The sequence below is a fragment of the Heterobasidion irregulare genome, assembly GCF_000320585.1.
Source record: "Heterobasidion irregulare TC 32-1 unplaced genomic scaffold scaffold_11, whole genome shotgun sequence".
In the NCBI taxonomy this organism is placed as follows: domain Eukaryota; kingdom Fungi; phylum Basidiomycota; class Agaricomycetes; order Russulales; family Bondarzewiaceae; genus Heterobasidion; species Heterobasidion irregulare.
In genome coordinates, this window is record NW_009258207.1 from 1,432,709 (window position 1) to 1,460,262 (window position 27,554).

Below are 27,554 nucleotides of genomic sequence, written 5' to 3' on the forward strand. Positions count from 1 at the left end.
AGCTGGCTGGACACGACACACCGGTCAGCAGCTGGGAGTGCGTTCCGTTCGCTTTACCGGATGCCTCTCGTGCCCGCGAGCGCCGACGTGTGAACGGGCGGGGTCGACACGATGTCCTGGATGGATGGCGGACGTCAAACAGACAAATGTCGGGAGGATGCGATTTCGCCGCACAGCTCGGACTCCGGGCCTGTGCCGCCCTGCCGCAGCCGCAATTCGATCGGAGTCTGGACGTTCGCGCCACAGTGGCGTTCGCCCGTGCGCTGACCAGCCTCTCTCCCCTCCGTCCACCAGCTGTCGTGGGCACCGCTCGCAACGACGTCCTCGACGGAATCCCACGTCCATCGAAGGGCTCCCCCTGGCCGTTTCGCCAAGCGAACCAACCACGCGAGGCTCTCTACTTGGCTTCCCGTCATAGTGAAGACCCCGACCGCGCCTCGCTCGCGACTTCGCGACTTCCTGCCATCAGATCATGATGTCTCAAGAGGCCCCCGAGCACGCCATCAAACCCATAGACCCCACCTCCGTCCACCGCCTCACCTCGGGCCAGGTCGTCGTCGACCTCCAGACGGCCGTCAAAGAGCTCGTCGAGAACAGCTTGGACGCCGGCGCCTCGAGCATCGGTGCGTCCCCGCGCTTCGGGGGACTCGTGGGCCCTGCGAAGACGTGGCGATGCCCGCGCGTGCTGACTGCGAGACGTTGTTGTTGTTCCGTTGCAGAGGTTCGCTTCAAGGACTACGGCCTCAAGTCCATAGAGGTCATCGACAACGGCTGCGGCATCGCGCCCGCCGACTACGACAGCATCGGTGCGCCTTTCTCCCACCCCCGCAGGCCCTCTTGTTCGTGTGTCGATCGTCGCCCCGCGCAGCGCTGAAGCACCACACCTCAAAGCTCGCCGCGTTCGCGGACCTGTCGACCGTGCGCTCCTTCGGGTTCAGAGGCGAGGCGCTGTCCTCGCTCTGCGGGCTCAGCGCGCACGTCGCCGTCACCACCGCGACGGCCGCCGAGGCGCCAATGGGCACCGTGCTCGAGATCGACGCGCACGGGCGCGTCGCGAGCAAGAGCGGGAAGGCCGCGCGGCAGGTACGTGCGGTCCCGGTCCGGTCCCCTCGCGTCCATCATGGGCTCACGACGCGACGACGCGTAGCGCGGGACGACGGTGGCCGTGGCGGGGCTCTTCGCGCCGCTCCCCGTGCGCCGCAGGGAGCTCGAGCGGAACGCGAAGCGCGAGTTCGGCAAGGCGCTGCACCTGCTCACCGCGTACGCGCTCGTGCCGTGCACGCGCGCGGACCGGGGCGTGCGCCTGAGCGTGTCGAACCACCCTGACGGCGGGTGAGTCTCCCCCCCCCCCCCCCCCCCCCCCCCCCCCCTTCCTCTCCCTTTCGTCCGTCCGTCCGTCCGTCTCACGGCGATGCGGGGGTAAATGTCGGTTTTGGCAGGCGGAAGACCGTGCAGATGCGCACGGACGGGACGCCGTCGCTCAAGGCTGCCGTGTGCGCGCTGTGGGGCCCCAAGGCGCTCGAGGGCGTCGTCGAGCTCGATATCGCGTTTGAGGTCGAGACGGAGAAGGCGGTGCTGCGCCGGCGGGGCGCCGACGCGAGCGGGTGAGCAACCTTCGCGTCTGGGTTTCTTTTTTTTTTCGAGAGAGAGAGAGCGGCGGCTGACGCGGTTCGGCGCAGCGCGTCGTCCAACGCGGTGCGCGTGCGCGGGCTCGTGTCTAGGTTCTCTGCGGGATGCGGGAGAGCGGGCGCGGATCGCCAGTTCTTCTTTATTAACGGGCGGCCGTGCAGTCCGACCAAGGCGAGAGCGTTTCGCGATCTGGGGCTCGGGGAACGCGCGGCTGACTTGACTCTCCGCCCCTCCGCCCCTCCGCGCCGGTGCCCTGTACTTCCGGGACTCCCGGGACTAGGTCCAGAGGGCGTTCAACGAGGTGTATAGGGGGTTTAACGCGGGACAGGCGCCGTTCGTGGTGGCGGATTTTATTTTGCCTACAGGTGAGATTATGCGCGCCGCACTCGTTTCCCCCGACCCCGTCCCGTCCCGTCCTGTCCCCATCCCCGTCCCTGTCCCTGCCTCTGTCTCTGTCTAGGCTGCTCACGCTCACGCGCGCACGCACGGATCGGCACGGCTAGACTCGTGCGACGTCAACGTCAGCCCCGATAAGCGCACGATCCTGCTCCACAGCGAGGCGAACCTCATCGAGGCGCTCAAAGTACGCCTCTTTCCTTCCTCTTTCCTCCCTCCCCTCTCTTCCCCACTCCCATCCATCCATCCATTCATTCGTTCGTTTGTTTGTTTGTGTTGATTGGTGTTTTACGAACGCGCGGCGCCGTTCACAGGCGGCGCTCAACGACGCGTTCGCCGAGTCCCGATCGACGTTCGCGCTCCGCGCGCCAGCGGAGACGCAGAAGGATGCCGCGCCTGCGCCTGTGCACGCACCTGTGCGGAGGACGTCTCGTCGCGCGGGTGGGTTCGGGGACGCGGTGGAAATGGAAACGGGAACGGGAACGGTAATTGAGACGGAGACGGAGGCGCAGGCAGAGGCCGGTGGGGCCGAGGCGTCGCCGCCCGAGTCTCCCGTCCCTGCCGTCCCTGCTGGAGACCTGCGCGCGGACGCGCGGATGCGGGACGGCGCGGAGAGCGGGTCTGGAGGACAGCGGCAGCCACCTGCGTCGTCCATCGACGACGGCGACGTCGACAACGAGGCGGAGGACGCGGCCCGTAATTCTTTCCCGGCTCGCGATGGAGCCGGGTCTGGCGACGAGCGCGACCCTGGCAGTGTGCGGGCGGTGACATGCGACGATGTGACGCGCGCGGTGCCTGCCATCCCTGAGAAACGGGCCTCCCCAACCGCCGATGCCAACGCTGATGCCGACCTTGATGCTGATGTCGATGTCGATGTCGATGTCGATGTCGATGTCGATGTTGATGTTGATGCCGATGCCGATGCCGATGCCGATGCGGAGGGTTCTAGCGCCGCCGCGCACAGGGAGCGTGGCGCCGCGTGCGTGGAACGTATCATGAACGAGGGCAAGACGGGCGGCGGAGCGGACGTCGCGGAATCGAGACGGGATCGGCGCAGGGCGCGGGAGGTGCAGATGGTGCTGGACACGAGCGGCGCGTCGTGGAATTTGAAGCCGGGCGCGCGGGTGGGCGGCGCGCCGCCGGCGAAGAGACGGAGAGGGGACGGCGCGGGGGGCGGCGCCGGGGGTGAGGGCGTGACGGCTGAAAAGGGGCTGAGCGCGAGGGGCAGTTTGAGGGCGCGGTTGAGGGGCTTTGCGAGGACGGGGTCGCAGGTTGTCTTTGAAGATCTCGAGGACGAGGGCGAAGGCGAGGTCGGAGGTTCCAATGCGGGTGCGAGCCCTCATTCGGAGGGCAGGAACGAAGCGAGTATGGACGTCGATACCCCCGAGACGGGCGCCGCGCCTGATGCTGACGCGGCCATGGACGTGGACGAGCGGCAGGAGTCTCCTCGTGATGGGGCCTCTGGCGACGACCTCGCGAGGCGCCCGGTCATCGACCTCTCACACGAGCCTTCTGCAGATCCTAAAGAGCCCACGGACAAATCCTCCAGCCTCGTTTCAGAAACGTCCACCGAAGCGTCCTCCGCGCAGGCCAATGCAGCGCTCAGAACGGAGGTGGAGCGCGTACGGTCGCCCGCACAGGACGACGTGTCGCTCGCGTTCGATCTTGCCCATGTGTCGGGCGCGTGGCACGGTCTGCACGAGAGACTTTCCCAGGAGAGGGCCCGCGCGCCGCACGCCGACAGCGCGTCTGCGTCGCCGCCGACCGAAGAGCGGGTGCTGCAGAGCAAGGCGGGCCTGCAGAGCACGGACGACGCGGGTGCGGGCGAGGCGCTGGCGCGGGTTCTGCGGAAGGAGGACTTCCGCACGATGAGCGTCGTGGGGCAGTTTAATTTGGGCTTCATCGTCGCGCGCCGGCGGCAGGGGGCCGCGGGGGGCGAGGCGGGGGGCGCGATGGACGATCTGTTCATCGTGGACCAGCACGCCGCGGACGAGAAGTATAATTTTGAGACGCTGCAGCAGACGACTAGGATCGAGTCGCAGAGGTTGTTCAAGTGCGTTTTCTGTTATTGGTCGAGGAGATCGTGTGCGGTTTGCTGAACGTGTCTCGTGCAGGCCGCGACAGCTCGAGATCACCGCGGCCGACAAGCTCGTGGCGACGGAGAACCTGGACGTGCTGAAGCAGAACGGGTTCGAGCTCGACCCGGGCGAGGAGAACGACTCGGGAGAGAAGAGGGAAGTCAAGTTGGTCGCACAGCCTTTCAGCAAGAGCACGGTCTTTGACATGAAGGGTTCGGGTTTTGTTTACTGGCGTTCGTCGAGCGGGCCTCGTTGACCTTTGACCTCTGAACTTTGAACGTACAGATCTGGAGGAGTTGCTGCATCTGATGCGGGATCTGCCCCCGGGGACGATGGTGCGCTGCTCGAAGGCCCGCGCGATGTTCGCGATGCGCGCGTGCAGGAAGAGCATCATGGTCGGCAAGGCCCTGGACGCGAAGCAGATGACCGCGGTGCGTCCCAAATACTCAATTGACGACGAACTGTTCGCTGATCGCTTCGGCTCTGCGGGTCGAATGGCAGGTCGTGCGGCACATGGGCACCATGGAGCAGCCGTGGAACTGCCCGCACGGGCGGCCGACTATGCGGCACTTGTCGGATCTCATGGCTTTCGGGCGGTGGGACGCGGCGCGCAAGACGGATTGGGCGGTGTATAGACCTCGGATATAGGGGGCGTGGCGGCGTCTTGCGTTCTGTTCTGTTCTGTTCTTGCTTAGTTTTTTTTTTTTTGCTTTGCTTTGCTTTGCTGTGCTTATTTTTTGTCTAGTTGTATAATGGAACTGCTTCATCTCAATCGCCGCTTTCCGGTGCACCGTACACTGTACATTGTTGTGATCGAGAGACACGGGGTATGGTTCCTATACTCCCTCGCCCAGGTCCTCAAGCTCAAGAAGCGCTTGGCATTATGACCTCGGCGACCCGACACGTGTTGCCACTCGCGGTGGCACCGGTGACAGTGTATTGCTACGAAGCGACGTGAAGGAACTCCGCGTCAGCGACGGATCTAGGGCCACGACTGTGACCAGCACGAGCAGCTCACCCCCGAGGTGTAGCCCGAGGAAACGGTCTTGCCGCACCAGCCGCTCGCAGCGGTGGTGGCCGTCAGCACGAGGTTGCGGTACTAGACACAGATCGTCGAGCGGCCGACGGCACGTCGCGTCGCGTCGCAGCATGTCAGGCGTCCGGGTAAGGGGTCAGTGCGGGAGCGCGGAGGGGGGGGGAGAGGGGCGCTGACGATGGTGGGGCCGAACGTGTACGCGATGTCGTACAGCTCGACGGCGAGGATGGCTCTGGGCGGGCGCGATGCGCCGCGTCAGCGGCGAGGGGGTAAGCCTGCGCGTGGGATGCGAGGTATGCACGCGGTGTGCGGGACTCGCCTGTTCATCGTCTGCCCCGCGATCGCGAGCGTCGTCGACGCCGAGGCGCCGCTCGAGCTGGAGAGAGTGCAGGTCCAGGTATCGTTAGATCCCTGCGTGCGCCGTGAGCGGCGTTCGCGCGGGGGTACCACGCCATACCAGTGCGAACGTGAAGTGGACAGTCTCCCCGGGCGCGGCGTTGAACCCGGCACCCCACGGGAGGCTCGGCGTGCCGTAGTACCTGCCGAACGGAGAGAGGGGGCGGCCGCGTGAGCTCTGTGCACGACGGCCGATCGATCGCCCCGCGCGCGGACGTCTCACCCGTCGCCGATCCACCAGGACCCGGAGCGGCCGTCGAGCACGGCCTGGAGGACGCCCGCGGTGCCGGGCTGGAGGCCGGGCCACACGTAGGGTGTGCCGCCGGGAGGAGGGAGGCTCGGGACCAGCATGTCCCCCGATAGGGCGGTGAACTCCGTTGCGTCCCACTCGACGGTGTGCCAGTTCTGTGCGCGCGCTGCGAGGAGGAAGAGCGGCGAGGCGAGGAGGGCGGGGGCAAGGGCGAGGGAGCGCAGGACTGGGGTGAGGCGCATCGGGTGGAAGGGAGGCGGTGGTGAGGGAGGCTGGCGGTAGGTAGCCGCAGCTTTATGGCACGATTGACTGGTATGCGAGAGAGGCTCTTGCGACAGCGGACACGCGATAAGGACGGCGTGGTGCGCGACCCTATGACCGCCATTGCTGTCGCTCCCGCACATGCAGTCTCGGATTCTGTGGCCCGCAGAAGCGTGGACCCACAGACTATCGGCGAATCGCAGGAAGAACGACCGATCGCGGTGATCTTTCGATGCTTCTGCAGATATCAATATCGGCCCATGTGCGAGACGTCGTGCTCTGCACAAACGGTACTCGTGGGCTGGGACCCACCCGGGCCGTGGATGATCAAGGGTCTGAGGCATCTCATAATCTGCGGAGGTCGAGGATGAACGACATACGTTGGTCCGGGGTTGAATGATCCTGTTGCGCTATCGATCGTAAGAGAGTCTGGCTCGAGGGCAGACAACAACTACCACCGGCAATAACGAATGCGAGTTCGATGGTCGACTCTGGAGATAGATGCTATAATATCGAGGGGACCTAGTACGCTGACGTTGCACGAGGTAATTGAACCGTGGCCAGCACGGGGATGCCGCATGCGATGCACGAGGGGAGCGCATATCGAGTTGCAGTGCGCCATGAGACGTGTAGAAAATCAAGACGGTTGACCTAGAATCGGCGATCGCAGGTGTGCTACGCGCGAGCGTAGAGCCGGCCAGTCCAAGTCACTCAGGAGCGCGATGATATCGAGACGTTCCTCAAACGCGACGTGCCAACATTGCATTGCAGAGTCGTCCTCAGAGTCGTGCCGTCTGGGGAGATCATAGCCCCTACTTTCCCACAGACGCGGGGCAGAGCACGTTGCTCGCATAGCCAGATGACTAGGCTTCGTTGAAGAGGTTCTCGAGTTGAGAAAGTCGGTAATATGGATTGGCATTTGGCGCACGGCGGCGGCGGCGGCGGCGGTGGTGGTGGTGGTGGTGGTGGTGGGAAGGAACGGTCAGATCCAACCCACTCGTCGCCCGACCCGCGTCTCCCAGCTTCCTCCCCCGCGCGCGATGAGCCCCGCCGCCGACCCAACCTTCATCGACCTCTCGCACACGCTCGACGCCACGACGCCCGTCTACCCAGGCAACCCCCCCTTCCACGCACACCCCCATCGCGACCCCACCACCGGCCTCTCCATCCACGCGCTCTCCCTCTCCTCCCACGCCGGCGCGCACGTCGACGCGCCCTCCCACCTCTTCCCCGCCGCGCCCACCATCTCCGCCCTCTCCCTCTCCACCTTTCTCGTCATCGCGGAGAGCCTGGCGAATCTGGAGGCGCTGATGGAGGTGCAGGAGGGTCTGGAGGAGGGGAAGCGGCTGATGGTGAGCCTCGTGCTGCTGAAGATTGCGGAGTGTGATGGGTCGCCGGTGGGGGCGTTTGCGTGCAAGGCGTAGCTTGGGCGCGACCCACTGGCAGATCTCAGCGTCGTCGTCGCAGCTGCATATCCGTCGTCTCTTGAGGGTTTCGTCGGCTAAGATCACACGCCCACGATGTCGTCTCAACCGTCGCACAACCGCAGCCCCGTCCTTGGTCGATCGACTGCTGTAGGGAAAGCACAGTGCATTGGAACGAGAGCGCCGGATTCATGTTCGTCTACATACTGCACAACTTGCGTCGCGAGCGCCGGTCGGGAGGCGGTGTCGGTCTGACTGTACTATATAACACTGCAATACGATGCCGGCAGACTGTTTCTTTCTAATGAGCATGCCGTCGTCGTCTTTACGAACCCTCGCGGCCCTCGCCATCCTCGCTCTCAGCCTCTTCCTCCTCCGCCCCACTCCAAACTCCATCCCCACGCAACCCAAGCCCTCAACACCCTCTCCCCCAACCACCATGACGACAGTAAGTGCCCGCCGCACGCATGCACGGCGCAGCCGACGCACGCGCTGACGGGTATCTGGGGCGCGGCAAGATCACGCCCGACGCCGCACCGCCAGATCCAGCACCCGCGACGCTGCCGTCCGCGACGCTCGAGTTTGCGCACAGGATGTTCGACGCTGCGCGCAACGGCGACGCAGACCTCCTGCTGCAAGCCGTCGACGCCGGGCTCCCGCCGAACCTCACTAACGAAAAGGGTGCGCGCCCACCGTCCGAGCGTCTCCCTACACCACACCGTCCCTGACCCCCTCCCCATCCTCCACGCGATCGCCGCCCGATCGCCCCACCCTCCCCACAGGCAACACGCTCCTCATGCTCGCCGCCTACTCCGGCCACGCCCCGCTCGTCGCCGGCCTCCTCGCGCGCGGCGCCGACCCCGACCGCCTAAACGACCGCGCGCAGTCCCCGCTCGCAGGCGCCGTCTTCAAGGGCGAGGACGCCGTCGTGCGCGCGCTGCTCGCCGCCGGCGCCGACCCGCGCCGCGGGACGCCCAGCGCGGTCGACAGCGCGCGCATCTTTGGCAGGGCGGAGCTGCTCGAGCTGTTTGGCGAGCCGACGGAGGGGGAGGGGAAGCAGCAGCAGCCTGCGTCTGGGTGAGGTGTGAGGCGTGGGGAATACAGACCGGCGAGTGTACGAGTATCTGAAGCCCATGTATCTGCCATCGAGCGTCGAACAACACAATATATAACGGCCGCACGTACGGTGGCCCGCAATTTTCACGTACAGCAGCAAACGGCGCACGCCCACGAGCAACAAGTAAGATAAGATACACGACAGCGCGTCGCCCACTGGCGCGTTCACGAACCCTCCACCACACGGACGCGCGCGGGTTCACGCGGCGACCGCCATGAACGGGTCCGATCCGCCGTGCTCGAGCGCCGCGAGCACCGCGGTGCGCACCGCGCCGAGGTACACCGCCAAACTGTGCCCGTTGAGCGCAAAGTCCTCGTAGAGCCTGTATCGCGAGTCCGCGACGAGGGTCGCGAGCGCGAGCGCGCGCGTGACATTCCTGCACGCCGCGACGCGAGGGGGGCAGCGCGTCAGCCGTGGAGAGAAAAGAGGAGAGGGGGGCGCGACGCACTGCGGGATCTGGGCGCGCGACTCGAGGAGGAGGACGTGCAGCCGGAGGACGAGCTCCGGGACGTAGATCTGCCGGATGCGCGTGAGCTCGCGCAGGCGGCGGTCGCCTGTCGCACCGCCCGCGTCCGGCTCGGGGACCAGCCAGTCCGTCGTGAGCAGCTTCACGACGCGCTCCCGCGTCTCGTCGACCAGGCCCTGCGCGCGCGAACCACGAACCACAATCGTCACCCCGCAACGCAATCAGCAAATCTGCGATCAACCGGCGTTTACGCGGGGCGGGGTACTCACCGCGTACTCCGAGAGCCACTCCGCGCGCGCGTCGCGCGTCGCCTGCGCGCCCTCGCGCGCCTGGCACGCGAGCACGCGCTCGAACGCGGCCCAGATGGCGAAGAACTGCCTATAGTGCGCGTACTCCGTCGCGCGCTCCTCGGGCGCGCCAAGCGACGCGAGCTCCGGGGGCAACACCTCCAGCAGCTCCGCCGCGACCTGCACGCGCCCCGCCGCTGCTCGCGACCGACCAACCACACGCAACGCAGCACGCGTGAGCACCGCGCCGAGTAAAAAGAAGGAGGGAGGGGAGCGAGCGACGCACCGAGGAGATAGCGCAGGATCACGTTCGCCTGCTCCAGCGCCGTGTCATACGTCGCCTCCATCAACACCGTCCACTCGATCGACCGCACCAACAGCGCCTCCGCGTCCTCCCCGCCCTCCGCGCCCTTCTCCGGCCGCAGCCCGCCGCCCGCGAGCGCGGGCAGCGGGCCGCGGAGCACGTTCGGGAGCACGTCGAACGCGCGCTCGATCGTGCGCTCCGCGGTGGCGATCGCGACACGCGCGGGGTCGAGCCCGTGTGCGCGTGCGCGCGTTAGTGCGAGGCGCCGCTCGGCGGGCGCGGCGCTCAGCCCGAGGGAGGTGAGGAAGAGCGCGTAGCGCTCGACGGCGTTGTCGCCCAGCGCGCCGGCGTACATTGCGATGAGGTGCCGCTGGCCGGCGTCCTGCGTGCGTGCGTGCGTTTGCGGGCGGGTCAGAGGGGTGAGCGGGGTAGAGGGAGGGAAGGGCGGCGGAGGGCGTACCTCGAGCACGCGCAGATAGGCTTCGAGGATGACCTGCGTCGCAAGCGGGGACGCGGGGAGATCGATCATCTGCAGGAAGAGACACAGGTGCGCGAAGAAGCGCGTCATGGTCGGGTACCTGCGGGGTCGCGCGCGCGGTCAGGCGCGGTGCACGGAGGAGAGGGGAGACGTGGAGCGTAACGCGGAGAAGCGAAGGGGAGACAGGCGGGCGTGCTTACTCGGACGCGGAGCGGTCGTAGAGCCCGTTCTGGAGGCGGCTCGCAAAGTCGTCGAGGAGGTGCTCCGTGCTGTCGAGGATGATGTGCAGCTGCGACATGTGGAACGCGTTGTCCGCAGGGAGCCTGCGCGCGCACACATACACGCGGAAAGAGTCAGATGGCGATGCGGCGCGATGGACAGCGGCGAGGCTCACCCGTCTTCGACCTGGACGCTCGCGAGCGCCTGCAGCGTCCTCTTCACCTCCTCCCTCCACTCCTCCTCCTCTTCCTCCTCTTCCTCCTCTTCCTCCTCCCCATCCTCCCCATCCTCCCCATCCTCACCACTCTCCTCCCCATCCTCACTCATCGCCTCCCCACTTACCCGCCGCCGCCGCCGCCCTCGCACTGCACGCCCCACCGCCGCCGCCCCGCCCTCCCAAAACGCGCCCCTAAGGCGCTCCATCGCCGCGCTCGCGCGCTCCTCGCACAGGACCCCGATGCGCGCCCACAGCGTGTCCTCCCATGTGCGGCACGCGGACTGTAAGATGGTGGCGGTGCGCGGGGACGGTGCGAGGGAGGCGTAGAGCGCACGCTCGGTGTCAGGGAGGCGGGGCTGGGGTCGGGGAGGGAGGGGGAGGGGGAGGGAGGGGTCATATCCAGTGGGTAAGAGCGGGTGCGTGGGCCGGGCAGGGGGAGAAAGAGCAAGGTAGAGAGAGAGAGAGAGAGCAAGGGACGGTTAGGAGGAGAGCGCGAGCAGCCAATCAGCGTCCCGTTCGTCGTGGCGAGCGAGAGGAGGGACGTACGTCGAGCGCGGCGCGCGTGCAGGCCGCCTTCCACAGCCTGCGGCGCCTGTTGCCGTGCCACGCGTCGAACGCGGCGTCCTCCCGCTCTCCGTCCTGCACCGCATCGTCCGCGTCGTCGCCGTCGTCGTCGTCGCGCGGTTCTGTCGCTGTGCTGCCTGTCAGCCGGACAAGGAGCAGAGAGGGGGTGGGAGTGGGATGGGGAAGGGAGAGAGGGGGGGAGGGACGCACAGATGGCCTTCCACTGGAAGAGCTGCGCGCCGCGGAGGCTCGCCGCGCGCCACGGCTGGTGCATCTTCCTGCAGAGCTCGACGGCGTCGTCGAGCCTGCCCGCGCGCACGTACGCGAAGAGCGCTTGCGCGAGCATTTTCTCGTGGTTCTATCCCACATCACGCGCCACGTTGCGCGTCCGTCGTCAACAACGCGCGCGCGCGCATACAACAGGAGCAGAAACTCACCGCATCGTCCGCCGCGAGCGCGCGGCCGTCCTCTCTCACAACGGCGTCGGGATCGAGCTTGACGACGATGCCCGGCGCGCCAGTTGCGTGCGCGGCGCCGGCGGTGCGGAGGGCGTGGGTGGCGCGGTGCTTCGTGAACTTCCAGTAGCCGGTGGGGACGTCGGGGCGGAGGGGCTGGGGCGCGGTGTCGTGGAGCCACTCGCGGACGACGACGAGCTCTGCGAGGGCGCGGGAGGCGGCCATCGTGGCGTGTGCGAGGGCGGCGGGGGGCGTGTATGGGTTTTCGGCGAGGAGGGCGCGGGCGGTGGGGTGGGCGGGGGGGTCGGTTTTGCGGAGGCTGGGCACGGGTGAGGGGTGGGGTGGGTGAGATGGGGAGAGGGGGGGCGTACGGGATTAGGGCTTGGAGGAGGCCCCAGGTGTTGCTTTCGAGTTTGAGGGCGTTGAGCTCGTCGAGGGTGGCCTCGCCGCTGTCTTCTAGATCTGCGACGCTGTGCGCGGGGACGGGGTCAGCAGCGCGCGAGTGGCAAGGCGCACGAGCGACGAGGACGAGGACGGTGACGGGGACGGACCACTGGGTGCATATCTGCCTGAGCTGGGGCGCAAAGCCCGAGGCGGGGTCGAGGAGCGCGGGGAGGTCGTCCTTGAGCTGCGCCTGGCAGTGGGCGAGCACCTCGGCGCAGCGCGTGTACAGCGTTTCGGACATCGTGGCTGGCTGCGGCGGCGTCGTTCGTATATTTTCGTGATGGCTGTGTTGTGCGTCGTCGAACGGTGGTTGTTTGTGTGGAGAGCGGGTCGGGCGGCGAGGGCGAGACAAGGTGGCGCTGCGACCGACGCCACACACGCGTCGCTCCACTTTTCACGGTCTTTTCCTGCACACAATTTCACCGACTGATAGCGAGGCGTCCGGCTCGCGATGGACGACGACTGCACGCTCGGCGAACGACGAATGATCATCGCGCTCGAACCGACTCGTCGCCCACATCTCACAAGTCGTGTCGTGTTGCGGGAGTTCTGATGTCGGTACTTTACAGTGCCCACTCCGAGACCGAAATGTATCGTGCAGAACTTTCTGTCATCTACCGCCACTTCCGCACATGCAATGCAGACGACTGAGCTCGAGCAAACCCGAAACCCGATCGACGTTGCTCAGCGCCGTCATGGAGCGTCGCGTCGACAGAGACAACCACGCGCGCGCTCACCCTTGCACGCACCGCCGCAGGACTCTCGGAGGACGAAGCGCCTGACTACACCGCAGCCCCGCGGTCTTGATCCGCCCACTAGTGCTCTCGCCCCAACGGTGCTTTGGTCGTCGATATACGCCCCATCTGAGCTCTTGGACCGTATAGACGTGGCTCGGGAGGCCAGCGAGCAGCGATCCAGCACGTCCGTTCTGTCTCGAAGGTCTGCGGGTCCTCCCGATCGGACACCTTGCCTACGCTCTCCTTGAGAAGACCACAAGGCCAGGGGTCCGGTGGACAGAAATCCATCAAAGGCTCATGAAGGCAAGAGAAGAGAGCGCCCCAATCAGCAACGGTCGGCGCTTGTTCGCGGCTGCCCGCAGCAGGCAGTGCCGGCGGTGTGCCAGCACGCCGAACGCTCCTCAGCGCCTGTATTTATGCTCACCCTAGCCTTGGTCGTCCCCTCGACCTCCCCTCGCGGTGCGTATGGACCCACCGACCCAGCCATCCCCGGCCCCCGAGGCCAACCTCGCCTTCTCGACCGCTCTCACGACCTACATCTCCTCCCTGCCCGACACCGAACGCGCGCCCTTCCAAGCGGCCCACAGCGCCGAAGACGTGCTCGCGGAAGCGACGCGCTTCGATCGCTCACACCAGGAAAAGAGCTCCGTTCGCGCGTTCGGGACGCGCTATCTGCGTATGGTCGATGGCCTGCGGGGGTACTTTTCTGTTATCGATACCGTGGTGTCGTCGCATCCTGAAGTCGCGGCGTGTGCGTGGGCGGGTGTGCGCTTCATCATCGAGGTGCGTCGCGTTCTCGCACGGCGGCCGCGGTAGCGGTGACAACATGTCGTCCTCTAGTCCGTCGGCAGATTCTTCGTATATTTTGAGGTGATCTCTGGCACCATCGACGCCGTCGCCGAGGACCTGCATTTTTACAAGGACTACGCGACCGTGCTGTACGCCAAGTGGGACAAGGTCCAGACAGTGCGCCTTCATCATCAGCGTCTCGTCGTGATCGAGGGTTCCAGCGCTCGCTGACGGTCTCCCAGCTTCTTGTCGAGGTCTACACGAACCTCTTGGCGCTCTGTACCGCGGTTCGCCGGATCTTCAAAGACAGCGAGGGCAGGGACCGCAGTGAGTGCCTTCCCGTCCCTGCTCAGGCGCACAAACCGTGACCGGGGACTCGGGGCAGAGAGATGGCGCATCGTGTTGAGTGCTGTAAAAGGGGTGGTCAGCGCCGGGCCGTTGGACCGCATCGCGAGAGACTTTCGGGTCTGCCGGGACAAGATCGAACGCGAGGTCGTACACGTCGGTCGCGTGGAGGCGAAGAAAGAGCGGGAGGAGGCGCTGGCGGAGCGCGCGCGCGCGCGCGAGACTCGGGAGCGCGACGAGGAGGAGCGGAGGGCGCAGTTGGCGGAGAGGGAGGCGGCGCAGGTGGAGAGGCAGAAGCAGGACGAGAGCAGGAAGCGCGTCGAAGAGGAGAAAGAACAGAGAATGATTGGTGGGCCCATGCGCGTTTCACAGTCTCATCATCGAGTATCTGAAACCCCATCTTGTTTCTTCACATATGAAGATGAATTCCTGCGGAGACTCAAGCCCTCCGATGTCGCATACACTCACGAGCAGTTGGAAAAAGTGGCTCTACCTGGATCGGGCGATTGGCTCCTGCACGATGACAGGTTCGTTAGATGGGTTTCTGTAGATGGCGAGTCGAGCGGAATTTTATGGTGCCACGGTAAACGTGAGTCCCGAAAGCCGTCGCGTCGATCCATTGACCTCTGAACTCGAACAGCCGGCGCTGGAAAGACCGTGCTGGCGTCAGTAAAAGATTGCATACGAGTTCTGGACATTGACTGATGAAATTTTCAGGTCGATCATCATCAGCGAACTCCGGCGGAGGTACGGCGATGCTCAGGACATCGCCACACCGTTCTTCTACTTCGCCTCGGACATCCCAGAACGGAGCCAGCCGACGGCGGCCCTGCGCACGATCCTCCACCAGATGCTGAGCCAATTGCCAAGGCACAGCAAAGACCACCTTTTGTCGCTCGCAAGAGAATACGGCGAACGTGTGCCCAGGTTGAACTATGCTCAGATCATCGAGGCCGCCTCGAAGCACTTTCGGCACACCTTCCTGGTCATCGATGCTCTGGACGAGTGCCAATCGTTCGGCAAGCTGACGTCGACGTTGGCGAGCCTCGGCGGCACGCTCAAGCTCCTAGTGCTCAGTCGAGAGAACCACGAGCTTGCGCAGAGATTCATGCACGCCATCCCGTTGCTCCCCGCCGTCATCGACAAAGAAATACAGAAGTTCGTCAGGCAGACGCTCGAGGACTACCAAACCTCGAAACGGCTGGTCGTCCGAGACCCCGCCCTGATCTCCGAGATCAGCGAAACGCTGTGCTCCAAGGCGGACGGAATGTGAGTCCCCGCTACCCCATTCACCCCTCGCGCTCGATAAAAGCCCTGACCGACACGGCCGCAGGTTCCTGTGGGTCGCGCTGCAGATGAAGGCGATCTGCCGCGAAAGAACAGACAGCGACATCCGCGCGGCCCTTCTCGACCTCCCGAAGAACCTCGACGAGACGTACGTCCGCGCGCTCGACGCCATCGACAAGCTCGGCCCGCGCCAGTCGCGGCGCGTGCGGCTGACGCTGTGGTGGCTCGTCGGCGCGATGCGCCCGCTCGCGCTCGACGAGCTCGCCGAGGCCGTCGCGGTCGCGGACATGGTCCACGGGTTCTGGGACGCGTCGGTCGTCGCGACAGAGCCGAGGACGCTGGTCGACGACTGCGCGAACCTGTGCACGCTCGCGCGCGCGTCCGGCGGCGCGCGCCCCGTCGTGCAGCTCGTGCACGCGTCGGTGCAGGATTTTCTGCTCGCGGACGCGGCGACGTTCACGCGCTCGTTTCCGGCGTATCATATCTCGGCGCAGAGGATGCACTGGGAACTCGGGCGCCATTGCTTTCGCTCGATCCAGCTCGCGCAGAGCACCGAACGTCCCGCCTCGGCGGCGGCGGATTTCCACAGCATCCGGTTTGCAAAGTACGCGATCGAGCACGTGTATGCTCACCTGAAGCGCTCCCACCTGAAGGACGTGCTCGCTCTGTCCACCCACGCGTCCATCAACCAACTGCACCACGCTCTGCTCGACGCGCAGTCGCCCCTGAAGGGCGCGCGCGACGGGACCGCCAGCCTCTCTGACCTCCGCCGGGCCTTCACGCGCGCGTACAAGAACGGATTGGAGCGCTTCAACGTGCGCCACCACCAGAACCTCGCGCAGTCGCTCGACTGCATCCTAGGGGCCAAGAGCGACCGCCCCGGGCTCCATCCAGCGCTCGAAGACCCGCACATCCTCGACCTCTCGGTCCTCCTCCACTTCTGCGCCTTGGACGACTCCGGCGTAGCCTCTCCTTCCCGCGCGCGGCACCGCCGCAATCGGCGCCGGGACTCTCTCTCTCCCAGTCGCCCCATCGTATCTGAGCAAGAGAACGTCGCGAGGAACATCCGCGCGGTGTGCTTGGATAACTTGCGGCACGCGCTCGACTTGATCGAGGTCGCGAAGGACGCGCGGCAGGCGCATAATCCTACTAAGCGGCCGTTGCGCGTCCTGAACGAGGCTCTGCGTGGACATGATACTCCTACCGCTGGGATCTTGGAGAGGATGGACGAAGACGCCCGCCGCGCGGTAGTCTGAATTATCATGAGTTATATGTTTTACACAGGATGGCGTATTTAATGTTCTATGTAATCGGGCTTTGCTTCTAACTTGTATACTGGGGTGCACAAGCCGTACAGGGAGATGCGAGCGGACGCGAGCCACTACTTTAAGACACTTGGGAGGACTGCAGAGTGGGTACTTTACAAATTATGATTGATTTGCTCTTCGGTCTGATAGGGAAATGATAAGGCCCAGTTGGGAGCTATCTACTGCGATTAGTTGGCGTGATGCTGAGATGGGCCATCTCAGCTTCAAACCAAATGGTAGACTTGAAATGATGCCGAGGTAGGGCGGTATGGAATGATCTCAGAACCGATCGTTTGTTGTGGTCTTAGCATCTCTGGGGATCACACATATCCGCCGGCGATAAAATTTGGAGCAAGAACTCCCGTGGATAACGAGCGGCGAGCGCGATGGACGGCCTGCCCAACGAGCTGCTCAAGTTGATCGTGGACGAGGTGCCCGTGGGCGCAGATCTGGGGACCGTCCAGGCCTTGAACAGCACCTTCTGCGCGCTCGCGACCCCTCGCGTCTTCCAAACGTTCCAAGTCTCAAATACCCTCGCGCGCACGCAGGCGTTCGAAAACATCCTGCTCGGCTCGGCCGTGATCCCCCATATCCAGGAAATCGTCTTCCGCGACATCTTTTCAGATGCAGACGGCAACACAATGCAGGGTTGCGTGTCTTGTTTCAAGAGGCTAAGGTCTGACTGTTCAATAATCCTATCCGCCGCGTAGACTGGCCGAGCGTCGAGATGGAGACTGTCTGCTACGACCGGGAGATCCGCCTGTCGCTCTTCTTCTGCTTCTCGCTTCTCCACACGCTCCCGGCGCTCAAGACTTTGTCCCTCTTCTTCCTCCCGTACTTCGGGGAAGAGCTCTACGAGGAGGACGACCAGCCCTCCGCCGCCTTCCGCTTCCAGCTCGCCGTCCTCGACGCGCTCACGTACTTCCCGCTCCTCTCGCCCACGTCCCTGACCATCACCGGCTTCATCGCGTACCACAACCCCATCTTCGACACGCGCGGCTTCCGCGCGCTCTTCGAGGGCCTCACATACCTGCGCGTCGCCGTCGTCTCCGACTGGACATACCGCGGCGGGTACGCGCTCGACCACCTCGTCGAGTTCTGGGAAACCACCGTCCAGCAGCGCATCCTCGAGCCCCGCCCCGCCCTCACGCAGTCCCTCACTGCGCTCACGCTCCACAGCGACCAGGCCGTCGGCGTCGTCCCCGCTCTCGACTGGTCCCACCTCGCCTTCCCGCGCCTCGCGCGCCTCACGCTCATGAAGATCGTCTTTGACGAGGACACCCGCAGCGCCGAAGATTTCGTCGCCCGGCATGCACGCACGCACGCTCGCCGCGCTCGAGCTCCGCAAGTGCCGCAGCGTCGTGCACGATCGGCGCGCGGGCCCCGCACACGTCTGGGCGCAGGTCTGGGGCCGCCTCGCGGCGGAGATGCGCGTGCTCACGACGCTCGTCGTCGTGCACGCGGACCGGTGGGGCCACACGTCCTGGTACGTCGCGCTGGTCGAGGGCTGCGCGTACCTCTCGTTCCAGGAAGACCCGGTGCGCGACGAGCCCGACACCCGCGCGCTTGCGGCGCTGAACGCGCTGCTAGAGGAGAGGCGGGCGGCGGCGGCGGGCGTGGACAAGTCGGCTTGGGGCGCGGTGGGAAGGGTGCGTGGCCACGCGGGGCGCTTGGGCGGCTACGACGAGGTCTGAGCGTAGTGGCGCGCGGGCGGAAGGCAGCTGGGCGGGTAAAGATGACATTTCTTCTCGGCTTCGGAGACTGCGTCGTGGGCCCAGTTATATGATTAATGTGTGGACAAAGACTGTATGTTAACTGAACTTCGCGCTCGAACAGACTCGTCGCTCAGTCTCAGAGGTAGCGTCGTTAAGTTAAAAATGCCAGTGGCACAGACTTCAGGTACTTCAGGGAGTATGCCAAATTACTGATGTGCCAATGAAGTCGATCTGCTCATACAAAGCCTTGGATCAACGACAGTCTTGGTATCAACTTCTACATATATCATTAGTGCCCAAAGACAAAGAAATCTCTCTAAAGAGCTCAGCAAGCTCGGCAGTGTGGCGTTGAATCCTAAGAATTGTGTTAATGAAATGGATGCGATGCGTCAAGTTACCGCCACCAGTGGGCCAAGGGGTGTATGCTTCGTAACAGCAGAATCCCCATTCAACACGCCCGGAAGACGTCACCTCATAGCGCGGGAAGAACGCGTAGATGATGCATTCGACTTGGGAATAATTCATTCCGTAGAAGAAAAAATTCTCTGGTATTTGCGGCCTGAGATAAAAACATTCTTCTTGAGCAATGATCGGCTGCAAAGATGGTGTGTAAGAAACAACAACTTTTGCAGCAAATGAAATTACTGATTACATTCCACTCCGGCTTCCACTGTTGGTCGCCAACACGATATTTCTTCGTCAAGTACATGACAAGAAGCTGCAACGAAGGCTGAAAGACTTGGGCAAGCTTCACGAGCTCTTGCGATCGGTCCGGCATCTTCTCTGGTGGCCCTGGTCTACTCCATGACAATTCGTCTTCTGTGAAGGTATGTAGAGCGTCTAGATGATGGGCGGCAAATAGAACCGGTATAAATCCACTAGGCAAACCATTCGGGAGATTGTCGCTGGACGGTCGACATACAAAATCCAAGCACGTCGAAGATCCATATTCGGCAGAGTATGGCGGAAATGTAATGGGAGTCGACCTTGACGATGATTCAGTCAAATTTCATTCTGGCCACAACATATATAGATGGCCGACCTGAGGACTTCACATCCTCGAATTTGATAGCAGATGGCGGGAAGAAGCGCGTCATAGAAGGTTGTTACACCAAGGGTGCTGTATTGTACCACTCCCATATGCGCTTTCGACAAAATTTTGAGGATCGTCCACTCGACGCTGTATTGAACGTCCTGTGGGTCTCGCAATTCATGCAAAGTGACGTTTGGGAATGGATAGGGTACGGTCGAGAAGTATGACCTTGGCTTGTAGAATTCTACAGGAGCTGTGCTGGGCCATATGGTGTGCAAATGGTCGATGTAGTGGCACACCGAATTCTGCAAGATGGTGATAACAGAGTCAACGTCGGTGTTGGAGTCGGCGTTCTGAGCAGTTGAACGTCAGATTATCTTTCTGGCATTTCTGCGCAGCGACGGAAGGTGCACATAGTACATACACACCTTCCAATCCTCTGGAATCAGAAGTGGTTGTCTATTGTATGCCCTGTGTGATTGTAGCAACTTGACGATGCTTCTGATATTCAAGCCCGCACGTCCGTCATAGCCGACAGATTGTTTTGCCTCAAACAACCAGCGATGTGGGCCATCTGCGAGAGGCCTACGTCGATCACAATAATTCATTTGTCAGGCGAGTCTTGTAAATGTCTCGATGATTGGCATGTACTTCAGCGACGGTGGTGTCTGATCATAGAAACGAATGCTGCTCGGCTGAATTGGACTCATTCCATAAGTGTCCGTCCATTCATTGATGGTGCGAGAGATGGTGCGTTGCAGGGTATTCGAGGTGATTAGAACAGGCATGATGATTTCCCTCTCCAAGGAGAAGGGCCTAGCTGCTCAAGCTCTCAAGCCCAAGCTCAAGGGGTGGTCTTAACCTCATTCATTTCCAGCCTTCCGGTTCGAACCCGATATTCCTTAATATATTCTCATCACATGACTGCGTTCGGAGGTAAAATTGGCAGTGGGAGGTCCATGGCCAGTTTTTCCTTTCTCTTTCTAGGAGATATCTATCTGTCATGGAGTCCATCCCTAAAAAGAACGGCATGCAATATCAGCCCAGCTTGACAGAGTTGTGCATTGACAGCGGGGTCGAGGCCAGCCAACCGTACTCGTGTGATTTCCCTTCGTTGAGACGGACATGATCTTATATTGTCTGACAGGAATTGGCACTACATCGAAGACGTTGATAGATTGGATTTTGAGATCAAGGCGGCTTGCTCCACACAACTCAAATTCATTCAAGAATTCAGAGCTCATTGGGCCTCTACTGAGCCTCATTCGCTGGGCATACCGCAGGAGTGGCAAGTGAGTGGCAACGTTGTGGTCCATGGAGAAAGCGATAGGAAATGATGACCTCATGTCAATAGCCAGCAAAAGGACCAACGGAGTGGAATCTTCAAGAATGGATGCAGTCGGCCGCCTTGATGACTTGGCTACGCGACGTCAAGGATTATCGAGCCTGGCTCGTACCAAGTGAAGTAGAATCTAGGCATAATAATCTCTCATCGTTCGCTCCCGATTTCCTCCTCCGCTCACCTCGTTGTGCCATCCTACGATCTGAAAATGATTCGCCCTTATCGCTTAATCCGTTTTACACCTTGCCATTCTTCATGGAAGTACTTACATATCCAGGAGATGAAGGCAACGCTGCCCTTGCGATCCCAGGCATCTTCCTGATTACTCCAGGCTGCAACCTGGTCTCGTGCGTTGTTGAATTTGGGACGTAGCTCCGTTTGACTGACTGTCCATAGTAAGCTTGAATCAGATTTCCCTCCGCCGCTCCAAGGACCCGAACCGCACCTACCCGAAGCATTCGGGCTTCTGATGAAGCCTTTCGTCTCGTTTCCCAATGTTGACGAAATGAAGGCAAATCTTCTCCAGCCTGCGCTTCTCGTTGGAATGAAAGGCCCCTCGCCTTGGCCCTCACGGACAATGCCTTCGACAACGTTGATGTCTCTAGATCAGAAAATACGTGACCTCACGCAGATCTTGCAACCAAATTTGGCTGCACATCTTTTAAATTGGCGCCTGCGCTGCCAACAGGATGTTCAAGCTCAATTTTCTCTCCCGCTTGTCTCTTCCTCCTGTCTGCCACCGTGGTTTATGCTATTTGGAGTTTTATACGACGCGGATGGTCTGGTGATTGTCGCTCACATTCCATATCGCCCCGCTCCCTCGTCTACATCAATAGCGCACGATCAGATTGCACCATATGCATACCTATCGTGCATAATCGATCGCATACCAATGACTGGTGCCGCTCGACCTACCTCACCAGCTGCGAACGGAGAATCCCCGATTATCAGTAATTTTAGGGTAGCACTGGCACTCCTGGCACTTCAAAGGCACGCATTCATGATGTCTGCGCTGTGGGAAAGTGTTTCGTGGCCCACTTCCATCACCAAGTTATTTCAAGATACCTACGCTCACGAGACATCAAACACAGATGAGTCAGACGAAAGCGATGGCGAAGGCCAAGAGCTTGGAGAAGGGGACACGGGGAGCGACAGTCGTAACCAGCACGATCATGACGACAATATCAACAGCGAGAACGAAGCCCAGGAGAGGACAAACAGATGTGACGAGGAGTACGACGGCAATGATACCCACGAGAACGATGAAGATGGCAAGGAGGGCGAAGTGTACTCACATGGAGGGCATGGCACAAACGAGGACGTAAGTGAGAAAGATGCATCACGCTCGCATAGCGTAGGTGGGGCCATAAGTGACAACCCAGCCGGAAATATAGAACACGGCAGTGGCGATGAAGCTAGTGACGACGAAGACGACGACGGTTTCTACGACCCGGTGCACTGCGTTATAGTGCGTAAAGAGGAACAGGTGGGCCTACTTGCAAGGGTGTCACAGCGAGAGAAAATGCAAATCACAATCCCGGAATGGTTGAACAAGGTCTGTCTTTCATCATCTGAATGCTTCTTCATATGACATGACGCTGGTTGGTGATCAAACCGCAGGTTTCATCACAGTCATAAGCATACATGCTTGATTTACAATGTCAGAAGTGCGTTGGATGTCCATCATGTATTTACATGCAAAAATATCAACAATCTCGACGAGACGGGTTTGCTGCGCGCGCTGTCTCGCTGCCCATCTGACCAGCAAAATTTCAATCTAACCCTCCCTACTTCCTTTCAGATCATGTCAGGGTCAACCTATTCCGGGTTGATCTCCGGCTCCCATGGTCTCCTGTCCTTTCAGAGTCAAATCCAATACGTCGCCATTCGTGTGCATTACGTGTGCCCTACTGGTAGTCGACAACAAAATTCTCTACCTGCGACATGCATAGTAAGATGTATCCCTCGACCGGTCACGATTATCGCCGCTCATATCCTTACAGCTGGGAACGAAACCTACGCACATAGATGCAAACGAGTTACTAAGTAGTAGCTAGCAGCCAAGTCCACGATGCTCCGCACCCGTCCTCACCGCGTGGCGCCTCACGCTCATCACGCCGTAGAACGTTGCCAGCGCGGGCCCGTCGCCCTCCGCACCGCAGACCTCAACGTGCACGAGCTCGTACGTGAACCCCGCCTCCGCGCGCAGGGTTACGTAGTTCAAGCCGACCGCGCGACCCGGCGCGGGCGCGAGCCCGGACTCGCTCTGCGCAGTGAGCTCCGTGAGGGCGTGCAGGGCTTACGAGAGGCGGTCCCAGACCTGTGCCCACACGCGGCGCGGCGGCCGTGACGGCGGCTCTACGAGCGCAATGCGGCACTCGTCGAGGTGGAGCGCGCGGAGCGGGGCGCTATGCTGCGCGATCCAGTCCCCAAGGTGGCTGGCTTCGGCGAAGAGGATGCCCTAGAGCGAGAGGCGGGCGAGCGCAAGGAGGTGCAGCGAGGCAAAGTCGAGCGCGGGGACAACGCCGACGTCGTGGTCGCTGTGGAGGCTGAGGCGCGTGAGGGCGCGCGAGAGCGAGAGCGTGCTGGAGGCCCGGCGCTGGATCGTGTGCTCCCAGAACGCAAAAGCTCCGTCCTTGAATCTGTGGGTCGGGCAGACTTGCAGGGAAGAAGCCCCGATGGAGAGCGCGGTCAGCGGGCCGAAGAGGGCCCGGAAGGAGGGCAGATCGTAGAGCGGGTTGTTGCACGCGGCGAGACCGCGGAGGTGGAGCGACGTCAGATACGGTGGCAAGCGCGGCTGGTCTAGGAGCGCAGAGAGGATTGCCGACTGTAGAGGGACCGAGTCCGCGGAGCCGTGTAGGGATGTCGGCGTCAGCTTGCGGCCGAGGAAGTCGAGCGTGAGGGAGCGCAGCGCTGGGAGAGTGTGCAGCAGCGCAAAAGACGCACGCAGGCTCTCAGCTGGGGCCGCGACGTCTGGCTCCTCTTCGTCTGCTGGACGCACGGGGGATTCAAGTGGTCAGGCTCATGTACGCGTTCGCGGAGGGGATCGGTGACGACTCGCGGTCTCGCTCAAGTCGGTGTCTCCAATACAACAGCGTACACGATCTCCCTTCGACATCGAGCGTGGTGTGCGGTAGGGTTCCGTGAGTAATTCACGGACAGTTGTCAACAAATGCTAATAACATTTGCCTCTCCGGGGAATTTCTAACATGAGTTAATAACAGATTAATAACAATTGTATATAAAGCGCTATTAACATGTTAAAAACCGATTTATTCACATGTTAATAAAGAAAGTGGTGTTAATAACAAGAAGTCACCAGCTCCAGTCAATCTCGGAGCTGGGAATGGAAGGGGAAGCTTGGGGGGGGGGGGGGGGGGGGGCTCGTGGCAGTGTACCTAGGAGTATCAGATAGCAGATCCGCGAAGGCCTCCTCACGGATTGCGAACTCCTGCACGATATTGAGCGCAGAAGCCCGGCATGGGGGTCTTTTCTGTCGGCCATCCGCGTCGTCCGACTCTGCACTCCCGGACAAAATTATTATTTTGCAGGGAAGGCATAATTGTACAGCCACAACCTTCAATATTTCCACCTGGCCCTTGCCCAAATATGTACATTTCAATGTAAATTCAAATGCTGATCGTTATATACAATTTCGAATATTATCAACATTATTAACATCGACATTGTGCCCCTGGAGGGGGCTTGTTAATAGCAGTGTTAATAACAATGTTAGCGATTCAGGGATTACTCACGGAACCCTAGTGTGCGGACGTGTTATTCGTGGCTCGGTGAAGTGGCATTCCTGGAAGCTGATGTGCGCGACAAACGGCGCCGCGCTCCCGCTCCGAACCAGCTCGCCGAACCGGGCCGCGCTGCAGTCTCGACGCGTCGGAATAGCCGGGACGAGCCGAGCGCAGAAGGTCCGGTTCAGCAGCCGCACGGTCTTCAGGTCCTCCAGATCACAAACTTCGTCGACGGCAGCCTCAAGCAGTTCGTAGGGTAAGGAATTCATTTGTGGCATCTTGAAAGTGCGCCCGCCAGGTTTTTGAATGGCACGTCGGAGTAACTTGCTGTGACCGTACTGTGGTATACCGCGACAGCGGTGCGACGCACGCGGCGAGACTGCACGCGTTCTGTAAGTGCTTTCAAGTCTCCAGCACTCACAAAGAAATATATAGAATGAGGCGAAGGATAGAGGATATTCACAGTGCGCGCAATTTCCGCTGGTTCTCACCGCGATTGGAGAGCAGGATCGGCGCGGACCCGGCGCACGTGCATGCTGTGCGGGGCAGCGCCCTCGGGATGGGTACGCGGCGCACGCTGGGCGTGTCGACGCTCGGGGTCGTACGAACGAACGTATCATTCTTACGCGGCTTTACATTGCCTAGTCCAGGCGTGAGAGACAAGGCCTCTTGGTTTCGACTCCCACTTGGAACGCGGTAGGCTGATGGGCTTCTGCGCGCGTGTCCAGCTTCTAGGCGCCGGAGCTCGTTTCGAGAGAGCACCTCGTCGGAGCCAAGTTCGGAGCCCCGTTTATAGCACCCCACCTTTGTTTCCAACTCAGAGCGCTGCTCCTGCCCACGGTTCTCAAAGCAGTTAAGACCAGACTCAAGGCCTCAACCTCGCTCTCGCGTCCCGAAGCAGATGTTGTGCTCTGCTTGTCTGAGAACAAACCAGACACAAAAATACAGGTTGTACAGGGCTCGCACGTAGCGTATATACAAATACATGCAATGTGGCCAGATGATGCATCTCGACCGGAGGTATCAAGAAATGATGCACGGAGCCTCGAAACCATAGCACAACCAGACCCAGACCCTCGATCCCATAACTGGACGTGCGTTCGAGCGCGCTCAGGCCCCAGTCACGCCGCCTGTAGCGCCAGTGGCGGCGATGCGCTGCGCCGCGTCCGCCTCGGTCGAGCACGTAATGGACTGTGAACTACCGATGAGCGACAGTGAACAAAAACAAGGCAAAAACAAAAACAAAAAACAAAAAGGAAAACACAGATCGCACTCACCGTGCCAGCCTTGTTCACGAGCGGCAGCGCGAAGCACTGTGCGCCGCCCGCGCACGACGTCGTCACGAACTTCCCGCCAACGCACTGCGCGAATGCGCCCCCAACGCACGCCTGCGCGCCGTCCTGGCACGGCGAGGCGGCCGTCAGAGTTGCGAACTGTGCATTCAGCGCCTGGGCGTCGAGCCCGTTTTCTGAGCGGGGGAAAGGGAGCGGTCAGCGCGTCTGGCCGTGGCCGTGGTGAGGGGGCGGAAAGGGGAGGGAGGGACGTACGGAGCGTGAAGGAGCTGGAGGACGCGCTGGTGGTGGCGGGGGTGGAGGCGGGGGTGGCTGCGGCTGCTGCGCCGCCGGCAGCGGCGTTGTCGGCGGGGGCGTCTGCTGTGGTAGGATCAGCAGCATCGGTGCTGTCAGCGGGGTCTGCGGCCGTGGTGCTGTCAGCGGGATCTGCGGCCGCGGTGCTGGTGGCGGCACTCCCGGACGCGGGGTCCGCGGCCGTGGTAGGATCGACAGCCGCTCCGCTCGCCGCGCCACTGTACATCATCGCGCCAACAGTACCCTGTCAGCCGCGTGCTCTTCCCGAAAACAACGTCGCGCAAAGGAACTCACGATGCGGCGGCGGCTGTAGCGGGCGTGCCGGGGCTCTGCACGAGCGTGTTGAGCTGCACGCCGTCGGGGACGGGGCCGTCTGGCTTTGCGGGGCACGAGCCGGGCGGGGAGACAGCGGCGGCGAGGCCGAGCGGGACGTTGCCGGTCTGGTCACCGCTGAACTTGGTAAAGTCGGAGGATGCGAATTGGCAATGGAAGAGCCCATCGAGCTCGACGTTGCGCGGGGCGGTTTGGCAGTAGGGGACTTGGAGGCTGTCGGGCTGTCGAGGCGAAGGGGGTTCGTGTGAGCGGGCGAGTGGGTGTGAGTGGGAGGGGGAGGGGTACGCACGGCGTTGCGGGGCTGCTGCACGAAGATCTGTGCGAGGCGGATCATCTCGGCGTTGTTGTTGAGCTGCTTGGCGAGGTCGATCATGCTGTCGGCCGCATCCTGCTGGTCGCAGTTCTTGCCCGCGGCAAGGAGCGAGGTGAACGCGGTCTGGGAGATCGTGCCGCACTGCGCTGCGCCGCCGGCTGCAGTCTGCGTGTGTGGCGGGTCGTGCGTGTTAGTTCGTTGAGGGTGGATGTGCAGGGTGGGCGCGAGGGGGACTGGACTCACGCAGGCTTGGACCCACGCGGCGGTGGAGTCTGAGATGGTCTGCGAGATGCGCTTTTGGAAGGGCCGGGCGGACGCGGCAGAGGCGAGGAGGCACGAGACGAGGACGGAGGAGAGCTGGACCATGGTGGGGGAGCTGAGTCGGTCGGTTAGGTGCGGGCGCGTCGAAGAAGGCAAGATGGGGGCGGCTGGGGTCGTACAAAGAGCGAAGCAAAGACAATGAACAAGAAGCGTGCAAGTGGAAGAGAGCGCCGGGCTCTAGAAAGAAAAAGAAGCCGAAACGAAAGCGGGTGGTGAAGGTGAGGGTTGAGTGGAGAACTACTATTCCTGCAGCGATGGTCGAGGCCTTTATACTACGACCCTTGCGACTGCAGGGTCTATAAACGGGCACTCGAAAACCCCACTGGGCAAGCTGTGATGCTATCAGGCCGAGCACTATGCGACCCATCCACAATAAATATGATGTGATGTTGATGCGGTGCGGTGCGTGCGACGCGAGCTCAGCACAGCTCGGCCAGCTCTGCGCGTTGCGGCGATCCCGCGATGGTCAACACTCAGACGTGCGACGGCAGCGTTGTGCGCAGCTGAGCGGCGAGCGTAGCTGCGGCTTGCGCGGTTGTGGTGTGGCGCTGCGGTTCACGCACAGGCGGCAGGCGGCGGTAACACATAGCCGATCATCCAGGGGCTGGTGGTTGGCGGCACCTCAGCATCATGATGCGGACGAGCAGGAAATCCTAGGGGATATCAACATCAGTGCTTA

At 62.1% G+C, this 27,554-nt stretch overlaps 12 protein-coding genes across 12 annotated transcripts; 7 read left to right on the forward strand and 5 right to left on the reverse strand.

Annotated features, from left to right (window-relative positions):
- Positions 1-24: 24 nt before the first annotated feature.
- On the reverse strand, positions 25-345 carry HETIRDRAFT_328814 (uncharacterized protein; the record flags this gene model as incomplete). Its single annotated transcript, XM_009553400.1, has 1 exon — positions 25-345. The coding sequence occupies one exon, from the start codon at positions 343-345 to the stop codon at positions 25-27; it is 321 nt and encodes a 106-aa protein (XP_009551695.1).
- A 130-nt stretch (positions 346-475) lies between these two features.
- HETIRDRAFT_66078 (uncharacterized protein) lies at positions 476-2,305 on the forward strand (the record flags this gene model as incomplete). The annotated part of the gene is made up of 8 exons (XM_009552909.1): positions 476-623; positions 720-806; positions 869-1,083; positions 1,148-1,332; positions 1,440-1,604; positions 1,680-1,800; positions 1,910-1,994; positions 2,133-2,305. 8 exons carry the CDS (start codon positions 476-478, stop codon positions 2,303-2,305), a joined length of 1,179 nt encoding a protein of 392 aa, XP_009551204.1.
- Positions 2,306-3,949: 1,644 nt separating this feature from the next.
- HETIRDRAFT_442135 (uncharacterized protein) lies at positions 3,950-4,873 on the forward strand. The gene is made up of 4 exons (XM_009553401.1): positions 3,950-4,078; positions 4,140-4,315; positions 4,389-4,534; positions 4,605-4,873. The coding sequence occupies exons 1-4, from the start codon at positions 3,978-3,980 to the stop codon at positions 4,749-4,751; spliced, it is 570 nt and encodes a 189-aa protein (XP_009551696.1). The 5' UTR covers positions 3,950-3,977; the 3' UTR covers positions 4,752-4,873.
- Positions 4,874-4,973: 100 nt separating this feature from the next.
- Positions 4,974-5,946, reverse strand: HETIRDRAFT_242504 (uncharacterized protein; the record flags this gene model as incomplete). Its single annotated transcript, XM_009553402.1, has 6 exons — positions 4,974-5,045; positions 5,122-5,202; positions 5,317-5,371; positions 5,441-5,550; positions 5,597-5,678; positions 5,759-5,946. Coding segments are annotated over 6 exons (588 nt in total), but the record flags the coding sequence as incomplete, so codon positions are not given.
- A 1,007-nt stretch (positions 5,947-6,953) lies between these two features.
- HETIRDRAFT_460921 (uncharacterized protein) lies at positions 6,954-7,775 on the forward strand (the record flags this gene model as incomplete). Its single annotated transcript, XM_009553403.1, has 2 exons — positions 6,954-7,027; positions 7,092-7,775. 2 exons carry the CDS (start codon positions 6,954-6,956, stop codon positions 7,468-7,470), a joined length of 453 nt encoding a protein of 150 aa, XP_009551698.1. The 3' UTR covers positions 7,471-7,775.
- Positions 7,776-7,909: 134 nt separating this feature from the next.
- Positions 7,910-8,551, forward strand: HETIRDRAFT_422205 (uncharacterized protein; the record flags this gene model as incomplete). Its single annotated transcript, XM_009553404.1, has 3 exons — positions 7,910-7,922; positions 8,020-8,151; positions 8,253-8,551. 3 exons carry the CDS (start codon positions 7,910-7,912, stop codon positions 8,549-8,551), a joined length of 444 nt encoding a protein of 147 aa, XP_009551699.1.
- A 67-nt stretch (positions 8,552-8,618) lies between these two features.
- On the reverse strand, positions 8,619-12,262 carry HETIRDRAFT_480982 (uncharacterized protein; the record flags this gene model as incomplete). Its single annotated transcript, XM_009553405.1, has 13 exons — positions 8,619-8,963; positions 9,036-9,229; positions 9,323-9,537; positions 9,627-10,026; positions 10,105-10,222; positions 10,323-10,445; positions 10,517-10,611; positions 10,708-10,914; positions 11,105-11,250; positions 11,333-11,480; positions 11,560-11,896; positions 11,949-12,047; positions 12,129-12,262. 13 exons carry the CDS (start codon positions 12,260-12,262, stop codon positions 8,786-8,788), a joined length of 2,394 nt encoding a protein of 797 aa, XP_009551700.1. The 3' UTR covers positions 8,619-8,785.
- A 1,972-nt stretch (positions 12,263-14,234) lies between these two features.
- Positions 14,235-16,627, forward strand: HETIRDRAFT_436648 (uncharacterized protein; the record flags this gene model as incomplete). Its single annotated transcript, XM_009553406.1, has 4 exons — positions 14,235-14,481; positions 14,533-14,557; positions 14,610-15,161; positions 15,226-16,627. 4 exons carry the CDS (start codon positions 14,235-14,237, stop codon positions 16,433-16,435), a joined length of 2,034 nt encoding a protein of 677 aa, XP_009551701.1. The 3' UTR covers positions 16,436-16,627.
- Positions 16,628-16,872: 245 nt separating this feature from the next.
- On the forward strand, positions 16,873-18,180 carry HETIRDRAFT_455277 (uncharacterized protein; the record flags this gene model as incomplete). Its single annotated transcript, XM_009553407.1, has 3 exons — positions 16,873-17,134; positions 17,197-17,786; positions 17,827-18,180. 3 exons carry the CDS (start codon positions 16,873-16,875, stop codon positions 18,178-18,180), a joined length of 1,206 nt encoding a protein of 401 aa, XP_009551702.1.
- A 291-nt stretch (positions 18,181-18,471) lies between these two features.
- Positions 18,472-20,022, reverse strand: HETIRDRAFT_328917 (uncharacterized protein; the record flags this gene model as incomplete). The annotated part of the gene is made up of 5 exons (XM_009553408.1): positions 18,472-18,795; positions 18,854-19,187; positions 19,244-19,587; positions 19,663-19,819; positions 19,886-20,022. The coding sequence occupies 5 exons, from the start codon at positions 20,020-20,022 to the stop codon at positions 18,472-18,474; spliced, it is 1,296 nt and encodes a 431-aa protein (XP_009551703.1).
- A 1,557-nt stretch (positions 20,023-21,579) lies between these two features.
- HETIRDRAFT_455278 (uncharacterized protein) lies at positions 21,580-22,926 on the forward strand (the record flags this gene model as incomplete). The annotated part of the gene is made up of 2 exons (XM_009553409.1): positions 21,580-22,044; positions 22,711-22,926. The coding sequence occupies 2 exons, from the start codon at positions 21,580-21,582 to the stop codon at positions 22,924-22,926; spliced, it is 681 nt and encodes a 226-aa protein (XP_009551704.1).
- A 2,506-nt stretch (positions 22,927-25,432) lies between these two features.
- HETIRDRAFT_328638 (uncharacterized protein) lies at positions 25,433-26,920 on the reverse strand (the record flags this gene model as incomplete). The annotated part of the gene is made up of 6 exons (XM_009553410.1): positions 25,433-25,513; positions 25,600-25,790; positions 25,870-26,000; positions 26,203-26,462; positions 26,531-26,719; positions 26,798-26,920. The coding sequence occupies 6 exons, from the start codon at positions 26,918-26,920 to the stop codon at positions 25,433-25,435; spliced, it is 975 nt and encodes a 324-aa protein (XP_009551705.1).
- Between the last annotated feature and the right edge of the window lie 634 nt (positions 26,921-27,554).